Source organism: Pogoniulus pusillus, chromosome 2 (assembly GCF_015220805.1).
Source record: "Pogoniulus pusillus isolate bPogPus1 chromosome 2, bPogPus1.pri, whole genome shotgun sequence".
Taxonomy (NCBI): Eukaryota; Metazoa; Chordata; class Aves; order Piciformes; family Lybiidae; genus Pogoniulus; species Pogoniulus pusillus.
This window is the reverse complement of record NC_087265.1, coordinates 623,670-636,211: the sequence shown is the minus strand read 5'-3', so window position 1 is coordinate 636,211 and position 12,542 is coordinate 623,670. Positions and strand designations below refer to the sequence as shown.

General features: G+C 46.5%; 1 protein-coding gene across 4 annotated transcripts in view; it reads left to right on the top strand.

Annotated features, from left to right (window-relative positions):
* LRP1B (LDL receptor related protein 1B) overlaps positions 1-11,672 on the top strand; it is a 646,717-nt gene extending 635,045 nt beyond the window's left edge. For 3 of the 4 annotated variants that reach the window (XM_064154536.1, XM_064154527.1, XM_064154508.1), the window contains 5 exons: positions 1,493-1,569; positions 3,754-3,844; positions 6,144-6,288; positions 7,277-7,375; positions 9,912-11,672. In XM_064154536.1, the coding sequence (XP_064010606.1) occupies positions 1,493-1,569; positions 3,754-3,844; positions 6,144-6,288; positions 7,277-7,375; positions 9,912-10,052 (553 nt within the window). In that variant the 3' untranslated portion in view covers positions 10,053-11,672. The remainder of the gene's footprint in view (positions 1-1,492; positions 1,570-3,753; positions 3,845-6,143; positions 6,289-7,276; positions 7,376-9,911) is intronic. The other variant, XM_064154516.1, reaches the window with a different exon arrangement.
* Positions 11,673-12,542: the final 870 nt, after the last annotated feature.

Sequence of the window (12,542 nt, the reverse complement as noted above, 5' to 3'; positions counted from 1 at the left end):
TGTGCTGCCTTAGAAGGGCAATGCTCTGTTGTGCTGCCCTAGAAGGGCAATGCTCTGTTGTGCTGCCTTAGAAGGGCAATGCTCTGTTGTGCTGCCTTAGAAGGGCAGTGCTCTGTTGTGCTGCCCTAGAAGGGCAATGCTCTGTTGTGCTGCCCTAGAAGGGCAATGCTCTGTTGTGCTGCCCTAGAAGGGCCATGCTCTGTTGTGCTGCCCTAGAAGGGCCATGCTCTGTTGTCCCTCCTTAGAAGGGCCATGCTCTGTTGTGCTGCCCTAGAGGTACCCCCTGTTGAAATTCATCATTCAGAAGTGCTCTGGGGAAATGGGATTCATTGCACCAGGTGCAGTGGAGGTGGATGCAGAGCCATGCTGCCTGCGGCTTCCACGAGAGGGGCGGGAGGCTGTGCAGTAGAGTCATGCTTACGGCAGCATGGGTGAGCAGTTGGATCCCATTCGGGTATTTCTGTCTGGTTTTGATGGGTCTGCTGAGTCTGCACTTAGCAACTCCTTGTGTTTGCTTGTGTGCATGGAGAGCATTCTGGATCCTACTGGAAGAGATATGTGCGTAAGGATAGCCACAGGAGGAGGTTCTAGCAGAGAAACTGTGCGCTTCATCAGGCAGCTGGCTCACTAAACAGGTGAGGGACCTCTTGCAGTGTTCAGAGCCCTCTGGAGCCAGAAGACACTCCTGTCCCTGCAGGGCAGCTCTTCTTGCTTCCATTCTCACACACACATGCACAGGTCTCTGCAGATTCAGTTTAGTTCACAGTTTAGAAAGACAAAGCAGGGAGTTGTAGAATTCTCAGGAAGGTGTTTAAACCTCAAAGCAAAGGAGAAGTTCAGTTAATTGATGAATATCTCTTCAGTGATGGACTCAAGTATTACAGACAAGCCTGTAAGAACTGTCCTGTAGTAAACTTTGCACTATCCAGAGCAATGGGGACAGAAAAACTGTGGGAGGAGTTGCTTGGTATGGACGCACAGGTTACTGGATGCATGTGGTAGTTAATGCTCTGTGCAAAAGGAGTGTGGCTGGTAGAGCTTCCAGACCAAAGCCCTCAGTGAATATGGTGCAAGTGAAATACTTAGCAAATAAGTCTTACTAGACTCTGTTGGCCGCGGACTCAGCTGCAGTGTTCCTTCATCACTGCATTGTAGGTGGCAGCTGGGCTCACAGGTCATTGCTCTCCTCGTGCTCATGCCTGTTGTTCTCTTACACCAGAATGTTAGAAAAGGACTCTGGAGTGAGGATTGCAGTGATGAGAAGAGAAGTCGAAGCTGCAAGGCTGCAGTTTAAAGCTAAAACTGTACTCAGTGTTATTAGTGCCATGGCAGTGTACTGCTGTCTCCTTCCATGAAGCTTGTCGTTTATTTTGTAAAGCCACTGTTGTCATCCATGTAGCTCTTGAGAAGGTGCTGGTGGTCCCTTTGCTAGGTCAGTGTGCTAATATAGCTGACATCTATTAACTTTATCATCTTCATTGGATCCTTCTAGATGTTCAGCCAACTGGTCAGGCACACAGTGTGAGAGGCCAGCTCCCAAAAGCAGCAAGTCTGACAATATCAGCACAAGTAAGTACCTCAGCTAACTGCTACCACTTGTCAAATTTGGCTCAGGGTAGAAATTCTAACCTGGTGATAGTTTAGATTGTGCATTAGAGTGATGAAATGTGCTGGCTGGCTGTGCTTTGTTCTCTTTGGGGGAAGAACTGTAGATGTCTGAAGTTTTGGATTGAGTCTGTGTTTGCTGAGGTGGTTTGGCTGCAAGCCACCTGAGTGTGATCACTGCCTCAGGACTAGGCTGCACTTCTCTTAAGGCAGTGGTATCAAGGGGCGAGCACCTGGTGATATCTCTGCTGTGCAAAGGACCAGTAGGAGACCTCTGACCACTTAAGTCCTACTGAAAGCATCAAAAATAGAGTTGTAAGCAGTGCCTAAATTTAGCACTGGCTGTCTACAGTGGCTTGAATTTTAGCTGCTGTGAAAGTCACCCTAAGAGTGAGAATAGCTCCCGTTGTAGTTTTTCAAGCATGCCTGTAACCATTAAAGGATGGCATTGCTGCACAACTGGTAGTTTAAGCTGGCCAAAGCTCCCTGGGGTGCATTGAGTGTGCTGGTGGTGCCCTGCCCTGTGTCTCTCACTCACAGCCCAACTGAAGCACCACGATTGTCTAGTGGCTGGGTCAGCCTGATGCTTAGATGAAATCCTCCTGGCCATCCAGTCAAGTGAAACTACACTTGGAAGCTGGAAGCAGGCAAAAGGGCAGCCAGAACGTGGATCAGTATTTCACATTGAGCAGATACTTGCTGGGGTTTGGGAAATGGATGTTCCTCTGAGGCTCACTGCTAGAGCCCAGGCTGCACCGTGAGCACAGGATGGCCACTCCTGCCCAGTGGGCTGCTTTGCAGGGGGGTTCTCAAATGTTTACCTCCTAAGACAAAATGAACTTTGTTTGTTTGATCCTTTTCTTTTTGTTCCATTACAGTAGAACTTTACCCAGTTATTTATCAAATGCCATCTTAAAACAGCAGTGTTGTAACACCCTTTACATGCTGACTCTTCTTAAACTGAGGTGAACTCACGATGCCTCACGTTTCTATTCAGCTGTACTTCATTTCAGGCCTCTGACAGCCTGGCTTGGTTTTCAGTAAGCTTTCAGGCAGAACTCAAGGCCTCTCTCCCAGTTCTTTATTTGGACTGTGTTTAGTGTAACACAGAAGCTGTCAACAGCTTGCTGTTTGTAACTGATCAGTAAACGCAGGCTGTGGGACAAGTGGCCCCAGTTTCAGTTTGCAAAGGCCAGCTTCTTATAGCAGACAGTTATGTGCTGCTTATATTTCTTTGTTGCCAGATACTTCCATTGAAGCTGGGAAGCTCTTAGAGGGGTAGAGTTGCTGACCTCATTCTCGCAGGCAGTGTCCATTTACTGAGGTTATCTACCAAAGGAGTGTTAAAGGCCATTTTCTTCTTCTCTGCTCCCTCCTCTGCTGTGTTCTCTGTGCACTGTTTTTCTGCTACATTAAGCATGATTGTAGTTCCCTTCATTGCCTGTTTCAACATAACAAAATTATTGGCTCTCAATACAATGCAGTACAATGCAGGAATGCACCAGCCAGCTAGACATGAGTATTGCTTACTGCTTCTCCTCTGCCCACAAAGAGAGGTAACAAATGCATGTTGATGCTACTCAATATTTAAATTAAGAGGTGTGTGATTTCAGGAAACTGCTGAAGATGAATGGCCGTGGCCACTCCATCCCAAACTGTTCAGCAGTTCCAGACACCTTCACACACTGCAAATGAGGACAGGGAATTAGTCCAAGGTAGATTGGTATCCAAAATAAATGAAGCTCTGCATTTGTTTCCAAAGGTACTTTTTGGTGCACCTTGATTTTTATGAAATTCAGACTCTGGCCCAGGCTGCCCAGGGAGGCTGTGGCTGCCTCCTGCCTGAGGGTGTAGCAGGCCAGGCTGGATGAGGCTTTGAGCAGCTGAGTGTAGCTGAGAGGTCTCCCTGGGCACGGTGGGGAGGTTGCAGCAGATGAACTCTGAGGTCCCTTCCAACTTGAGCCACTCTAGGCTTCTATGGTGATTCTATGAACATGAAAATCTCAAATCAGTGGAAGCAACCATATGGAACTGCATCTGGGGGAGAGAAATTCTTCTTTTCAAATTGCTTTAACTCCTTTGTAGCTTTGAAGAAATTACTAGCTGTAGCTTGTGAACACTCTTTGACACTTCCTTCTTTTGTTCCAGGAAGCATTGCAATCATTGTTCCTCTTGTTTTACTGGTGACTTTGATCACTACTCTGGTAATTGGACTATTCCTTTGCAAAAGGAAAAGAAGGTAAGTCAGTTTATGTTGGTGTATGAAGTAAAGGAGTAAATCTTTTAAGTAGGTGCATCTTTTTGGTATAAAAAATTCCCTTTATCCATGTTTGCCAGATAATGAAAACAAAACAATGTGATCAAACAGGAAAAAAAAGAACAAACAACCCAAAACTTGGTCTGGATGCAGTGAGTTAGTTATGGTTTGGCTCTTGCTGGACCAATCACCTCTGGTTTTGATACTTGTGTTCCACGTGTAGTAGATAAGGAAAGGTACTGCTTTCCTTATCAAGTTTGCTCAATCTTCCCAAGTCTGTCTGAATTTTATCCAGAGGCTTAGTGAAATTAGCAGACATCGTTAATGCACCTCCTTGGAAGCACGTGATTGATGGAGTTACTGTTGTTCACTTCTTGAAATGCTCTCAGACAGAGCCTGCACAGAATGCCCTGCTTCTGGTTACAGCTCACTTCTTCTACTTTGATTAGTTCCCTTGAATTTCATATGTTACAGTGAAGATCTAAACAAAGTCCAAACTGTCTACTTCAGAGTTCAGGCCTTGGAATTACCACTGCATTTCTGCAGTATCTTGCACAGGAAGCCAAATTCCAGATAAATGTGGTTCAGTGCTGGAATTTAGCTGCAGTAGAGCTGATAACAGAGCTTAGGCAGTGTAGCAGACATTTTGACTTTGGCTGTGCTGGGTAGCAGGGGAAGCAAGACTTTATTCATGTGCAGGCACCTGAGGACGTTATTGTGTTCAGAGAAATGAGAAAGTGATGCTAGTGGGGATGGAGATTTAACAGGGAAAGATTCGTAGTCATAAGGACCTGGCCAGCCAGGGAAGACCTGGAGGGGGAATTGCAAGGCGAAGCACTTGCTTCAGGCCTGTTGGATGATCCTGAGCAGCTGCCTGCCTTTCTCTGAACCTATGCCACATCTTCTTTTGTGAAGTCCTTCAGAGCTGTGATCAAGTGTTTCAGCAAATGGGACCTTTGCTGCTGCTACTTCAGTCCTCCAGACTAAAAGAGTGTTAGGAGTTGCTATCATCTAGCATCACATGTGGCATCTCCCTCAAAATTCTGCTGCTAATTAGTAAGCAGTATTTTCTCAATGCTCTTTGAAAAGCCAACAGGATGAATACATTTCCTGGCCATAATGGAGCCATCCAGGCTCCACAGATGTCATTGCACCCAAGCTCAGCGACAGCCACCTCCTGAATGCAGGTTTCTGCTCTGGAAGTGGTGAAATTATTGAGAACAGCTTGCTAAATAATAGCTCTTCAGCAGAGAAACAAAGCTGACCACGATAAGGAACTATTATTTTTTCTTAGAATTGTATTTGAAAATGCATTTTCAACTGTTTTTATCTAGCCAAAGTATGAAATTAGGTGTAGATATTCACCAGTTGTGCTCAACAGAGAATGCTGACTTGAGGAAACCTAATTCCCATGCCATCTCTGTAAAGCACAGACCCTTCCTTGTGCTGGATCTCAGGCACTGCATCTTTCTCAACCAAACAAGGGGGGCTCAGCTATTACCACCCTGACTGTCACCTCCCTGTTCTCCCCAGGTAGTTCTAGAGAACACACTGCATTGGGAGAAATCACCTTGAGGCTATTTCAGTTGCTGAAGCTAAGATTGCCTCTTTAGCTGGAAGAGTCGAACTCAGTAAATAAAACTTAACTCCCTGGCTTATCTTTGCTGATATTGAGCTCAAGGTTAAAAATAAGACACTCTCTTTACTGAAGCTGGATAAAGTTCAAGTCGAACTTCAGCTTTCCAGTAAGCACTGGCAGGGAGCACAAAGTGGAGCCACCAGGAGTTCATCCATTTTTAATGCATGGTAATGAAACCATTTGCTTGTCTTTAGCTTACAACCAACTTGGGGCAACTAATTTTGGAGGGAAGTAGAACAAGTGAGTGAGGGAATGTGACTCAGGTCTGCTTCCTCTGCAGGGCTGCAGGGAATCTGCAGGGAATTTGCAAGGCTTTCCTTGGGAAGTGGAGAAAACCTGGGCCTAAGAGAAGGAAGTCAGTTTATAGACAAGTGAGCACTGGGGGTGAATCCACACCACTACAGCCAAACTGAGCAAGACAACAAGAAGCTACTTTGAGTTTATGTGAGGTTACACAGAGGCTCAGACTGCTGCTTGGGTTGAGAAGGGGAAGAGTTTTCTAATGGTCTCTGCAGAAAATACTTTTTCATCCTGTTGCTCTGAAAGATTAAAGAGAAAGGAAATGTAATCTGTACTACTGTAGGCTGAAGCAGGCTAGAGATGACTCGAAAAATGAGTAGGTGCTGTTCTTTGTGATTACAGGACAAAAACCATCAGGAGGCAGCCCATGATAAACGGAGGGATCAATGTGGAAATCGGCAATCCGTCGTACAACATGTATGAGGTGGGCCACGACCATACCGAAGGTGGTCTCTTGGCCTCAGATTTTACTGTAAATGCAGAAAAGGTAAGGTTTTCTTTTTCTACTTGCAAATCCACTACTTGTGCTCTACAAAGAGTTTGGGCTTTATTTGTAATCAGTAGAAACGTTTAAGAAGTGATATTTAGATGTAGTTATTAACGTAGAGGCAGATGAGATTTCACTAGGGTAAATGTCACGTAGACGTGAGCAGCTCTTCTGCTGTCTGATGCTTGCTGATGGACGTTTGGGAGGGTTTTGCTTCTCATGTTTTACCACCATGGAGTCACAGCTAAACTACAAAATGGGAGATTTGTCATGGACACATCAGCCTTAAGCTGCCAAATTGCAGCCTGTCTTTGCAATCTGGTTGCAAATAGTGACTGGGGGTTGTTAGCGCACAGCCTGCCATCTGAGGCGTGACAGAGTGCATGCACAAATCTGAGACTGGCTTATTTCAGAGATGAGAACTTCCCAAGGTGTCAAGAATCCAGCAGCCTGGCTGGGGAGATAGATGAAATGTTTACAGGAGGCTGGGAAGTGTTATCATTTCTGTGTCCAAGATGCTGTCAGTCCTCCTCTCAGTGGCTGAGCAACTTGAGTGATGTGACACGGGCCGAAGGGGTAAGGCTACAGTGTCTGCTAGAGCTCTGTAACCAGGCAGACCCCAAAGGGCAGCTGTCTTGCTGTGGTGGCTCTGACAAAGCAGTGACTGGATTGCTGTTAGCTCTGGAACTGGCAGCCCTGAACTGCACAGTCAGGGTGCTGCATCCCAGAGGGAAGCTGGAAATGGAGGTGCCCACTGTGGGAGGAGTAGCAGTCAGTGCTTACTGCTCTAACCCTGAGCAGGGAATCATTCCAAAGGCTGACTGCTGCTCTCTTAGTGAAGCCAAGGAGCATGCCTGCAAGCAGAGTTGTGTCAAGTGCAGGTCACTCTGAACTAATGCTTTTAATCAGTGCTCTGCCTCATGCTGTTGATAAATGCAGATGGAGAGTGCTCTCTTAGCACAGAAACTAAACATTTCTGTTTACACAGGCCAGATACATAGGGGGAGGGCCCACTGCATTCAAGCTTCCCCACACAGCTCCATCAATCTACCTAAACTCTGACTTGAAAGGACCACTGTCAACAGGGGTGAGAAATGATGATCCAAATCCATTCCATTCCACCACAGCCCCTTAACAAAGCAAGTCTGTCTGTCGCTTTTGAACAGAGGCACTTCCTCTTTGGCTTTCATCTTGCTTTTCTTCTTTCCATGGAAAGAAGAAATACATTTTCTGTTTGAAATAAAGGGTTTCCCTCTGCATACCAAATTTCAGCACTGCCTGTCGTTGCACCAAGATCTGAACCTGCACACATGTCTTTGCAAAGGGAGGCAAAAGCAGTGCACAATGGGATGCTTTTCCATGGCTTTATATAAGCTTGACCAGACTTTCTTGGCCATGCTTTAAATTTACCTCTGATAACATGCATTAGTGATGTTTACCAAACTGGAACAAGTTTGCTCCCTCCCTGGAGGTGTTCAAAGCTAGGTTAGATGAGGCCTGGAGTGACCTGTTCTAGTGAGCGGTTTCCCTGCCTCTGGCAGGGGGTTGGAACTGGCTGAGCTTTGAGGTCCCTTCCAACCTGAACCACTCTGTGATTCTGTAAGTTCCCAAAGGACTGCAGCCGTGTCCTTTTGTTGCAGAGGAACGTGGTGCACACTAAAATCAACAACTTCCTTTACTCTTGGCAGTGCAATTTTTGCTTGGTCAGCTCCTATTCAATTTTTGTCACAAACCAATGACCTCTGAACCATCAGATTGTGACAGCAATTTAGCATGACATTCACGAGCCCTGGCATGTAAAGCATTTCAAAGGAGCATCAGTATGACATCATTTTCATCTGCCTCAGTATATGCTCATCTTTTGTGCCATCTGCATCCTTGCATGGTTTGTAATCTGCTGTATTTGGAGGTTTAACCGTTTGTATGGGGTGCAGGGTTTCTGTGGTGAAGGATGGGAAGCCACTCTCTGACATCTACTCTGCCAGTCAAGTCCCTCCAGTTGCTCTCTGTACCTCACTGCGCTGCTTTATGCTATTAGTGCACACCCAAAGAGGCATCTTGAGGCAGAGCCTACTATTATATATCATACAAACAATCCATCAGACACTACATGGAGGACAAGTGTCTCTGTTCTGTTGTGCTTATCGCCTTGAGTAGTGACTGCCAGTGAAGTAAAAAGCCCTGTCAGTTGAAATCAACTTCATTTTCCTCAATTCCTTATTACAGTCATTACAACAAACGTAAGGATCTCTAATTCCATGGGCACAGGCAGGTATGGCTGAGAGAAGTGCTGCAGCAGCTGATTGCATAGCTACATTCATCTAGTAGGGAGGAGTAGCTTCCTCTTTCTCTTTCCCTTTTGGACCAGTGTGACTCGCCTCTTCCTGCCTGCACCCCAGGGAAGCACAGGACACCAGCTCTGTGCCATCTGTAAGGGCTGGAGCAGGCTGCTCTTTAGCTGACTAGCTGAGGCACTGCTGTCACTAGTGAGCCAAAGGTGTGTCTGAACCCTGGCTCAGAAGTGATCTTGACCAACCGGGAAAGGCAGAACACAGATTCTATTTTCCCTTCCCCGCCGAGTCCCCAGGTTTGGGTAGCTGAGAGGTTGGCCTCTAATCATGTGTAGCAAACGAGTCACTTTAGCTTTCTGGTAGCTCGCTGGTGTTCCTCTCGGTGCTCGTGTGCTGCGCTCTCTCTGTAGGTACAAGAAAGAGGAAGCTTTTGGCCACGAGGTCCCCGTTCCTGTTGTAGATAGAAAGCTGGGCATCTAGCTGGAGAGCAGAGGCTTCTTAGGAGACAGCAAAAGCACAGAGTAGGAAGGGAGTAGTGGAGGCGTTTCCATGATAAACCTTGGGTAGTGCTTTCTCCTTAGCAGGGTGAGAGTAGAGCAAGTTCTGAACCGCCTCGTGCGTACACATCCTCCTGTGTCATCAGGCTCGGATTTGTCATCTACCCAAGTGCTCTGCAGAACTCAAAACTGACTTGTCCTCTGCTCAGCTCCCACTCATTTCAAGAGATTTTGTTTTGCCATTCCAGTTCAAACCACCAAAACTGTAGAGAAAGTTTTGCTCCTCAGTCTGTACCTGCTCAGATATCTTGACAGTTGTGATGGTTTATTGTGCAAGTGTAATGCACATTACTAAAGTCTCGAATTTGTGGTCAAATCATGTTGTGTATTTGGGCCACAGAACTCTTAAGCATGGTCAGCTATTGATGGGATGCTGATGGCTTAGAACAGCTGATCCACGGAAACTGCTGGGGCAGCTGTCTCCTGTTTAACTTGTCGCATGGTCTCACCTTCTCCTTAAACTCCTCCAGTGTGGTCAGGTGGAGAAGTGAGCCTCAGAGCTATCGTTTGAGGTTTTGGCTGTGTTGCTGCGTGGGTTCCTGCCATTGTGGCGCTGCATGCCTCACCCTCGGTTACGTTACAGCATGTCCCGTGGCCAGCTGAGCGCTGAGCTAGAGAGCTCACTCCCCGGGCTTGCAGCGGCCCAGGGCTCTCTTAAACATGCCCAGTTCCATTCCACCCGTCCCCGCTCTCGCTTTCACCAAGCCTTTTCCATTGGCACGAGCGCCGCTGCGCCGCGTCCCGCTGCCCTGACCGCTGCCTCCTCTCTCCGCAGCCGATGAACTATGCCAACCCCGTGTACGCAAAGCTGTACGTGGACGGGCAGAACTGTCGGAACTCTCTAGCCAGTGCCGACGAGAGAAGAGAACTCCTGCCAAAGAAAATAGACATTGGCATAAGGGAGACTGTGGCATAACCTGGGCTTACCTTTTCTACTCTGTATAAATGTATAAAATACGAGGATTACTTTTCTATGTACCAACAGTATTATAATTGTTTTGGCATCAGCATTACCTCTGGGTTCCGTTCGGTCGGTTGTTTTCTGGGTTTTCTTTTTGCTGATGACTTTTGACTGACCATTTGTAAGGTATTTTTATGAAGAAGAAAAAAAACCACAAAAAAAAAAAAGAAGAAGAAGAAGAACCTGCACTACAGTACAACTCCCCCACTGCTGCTGGAGGACACCTCTCACGGGTCACCACGGCCAACGACGGACCCCCTCCTAGCGTGGAAATGAGCAATCTCTTTTCTATGGACTTCCTTTGGTTCCACTTAGTCGCTGAGGATGGTAGCTGCACTCTTCTCATGCTGTAGTCTGGAAGCTGTAGTACAGTGTGTCCTTTTGTTTGTTTTAAATGGTGACAGAATGGTTGACTGGTCTGCTCTCTTCTTTGTGCCCGTTACACTTCCTCTTCAGGTCCTAGTAACGCTCGGTAACTCTTCACAGGCCAACAGAACTGGCTTTGGAGTTAGCTTTAGGTTGCCGAGAGGCAAACAAGGCTATAGAAATGAGACATCCAATGACCTGCATGGACCCCGTGACTCTGTGTCAGAAATTCAGTGACTGTACATGAAATACTAAACATATATACCATGTAAACTAGCTCTGTATTTATTAAAACCTTCTAGAACATAGCAACGATCTATCTTGGAAGCTGAGCCCTTACTTGCTGTGGGACAGAGCATTATGAACTCCAGCTGCCCTGCAGGACAGTAGCCGCCCCAGAGCACAAGAGGGCATTGCCTACACATGCCTTTTATGTGTATTCACCTCATCACAGGCAGTCCATGTGGATTAATGATTCCCCACCTGCACCAAGCAGTAGGGGAAAAACCCAACCCCCAACCTTAAGCACACCCCCAGCTGATGACAGCATTCGGTTTGGCAGTCCCAAAGCAGTCCTGCTGTTGGGAGGTGTTAAAGAACACAATACCTTTGTTTCTTTATGGGAGGACAGAGTGATACTGCAGAGTAACCAAGCTGCTGATGAGTGGAACCGAACCTAAGCCCCAGTGGCTGTAGTCTGGGCTGAATGTCCCAGTCCAGTTATATCAGAAGGGAAAAGCATCAGTACCAGTTGCTCTGACCTGGGCTGCTCTCTGTCTGGCAAAGAGGCAAAGCCTGGCACACCTTGTTTGGTTTGGGTGGCAATGAAGGATAGAATTTCTTTCAGGTTTCAATTGGATAGGAATATTTTCTACATAACTCTAAAGGCACAAAAGACTTCTTCACACATCTGCTGTGGAGGACCCTTCCCTCCTCTGCCGGCCACGACTGACGTTTCACTCCCATAATCTATTAACCTAGGCGGTTCCATCTGTTTGTGGTTGCTCTCTTTTCCCTTTGTACAAGCACTGCAGAGATAACTGCTGTTTTCTAAGAGATTTTTTGTTGTACTATTGTGCATGCATACTACCTATTTCTAAACTGTGCCATACTGGGGCCTTTCTAAACCTCTTGATTTCTGTAATCCCAGTGCACTTTTGGCTTGGACAATGTTATGCATATCATAAACTTTTCCAGGTTCTGGTTTCAGTACGTTTTTTTACACTGAACAGTATTTTCTCCCCTTTTTTGGTTATAATAGTCATTTTGCCTATGTTTCTACAATGAAGTGTTAAATACTTTATACAAAACAATCTTATTGTTGGCTGATTTCTTTACATGAAAACCTCCTTCCTTCAGTCAGTCCCATGGACTGATTCTTAAATTCAGCTGAGAGAATACAGGTTGAAGGAGAGCAAATTGAAGGGCAGAACCTTATGGATCCAAGGGACAGGAAGGGAGATGTAGACTAGGGAGGTTTAGATTTCTTTAGAGGAAGAAGTCCTTCAGGGTGAGGGTGGTGAGACACTGGCACAGGTTGCCCAGGGAGGTGGTGGATGCCTCCTCTCTGGAGGGTTCTAAGGCCAGGCTGGATGTGGCTCTGGGCAGCCTGATCTAGTGTGAAGTGTCCTTGCCCATGGCAGGGGGGTTGGGAGTGGATGATCCTTGAGGTCCCTCCTAGCCCTGTGGAATTCTGTGATTATTTTGTACAATTCCTGTTCTTAAGGACAGCTCTGGCTTTTTGCACGACTTGTGTGTTAATGTCTTTGCAGCTCTGCGGGTGTTTGGATAACTTGGGGTGTAGCTGTACATCCTGCCCAAGACATTGGAGAGCAGTTTGGTTTCCTACTCCATTAGTTTCCTACCACACAGCTACAATTGCACAGCTTCTGCCTTTGTTGTGCTGACATCAGCAGGGGTGGATCTGGCCCTCGGTTTCTGCACTGTTACGTTTGTAATGAGGCATAGGTGGTTGGTCCTTGCAGAAGCATCACTGTTTATTTGCTGGCAGAGAATCTCATTTCTTACATAGTCAGGTGGAACTGAAGTTTAGCTGCTGGGTGTACAAGTAATAGGAGT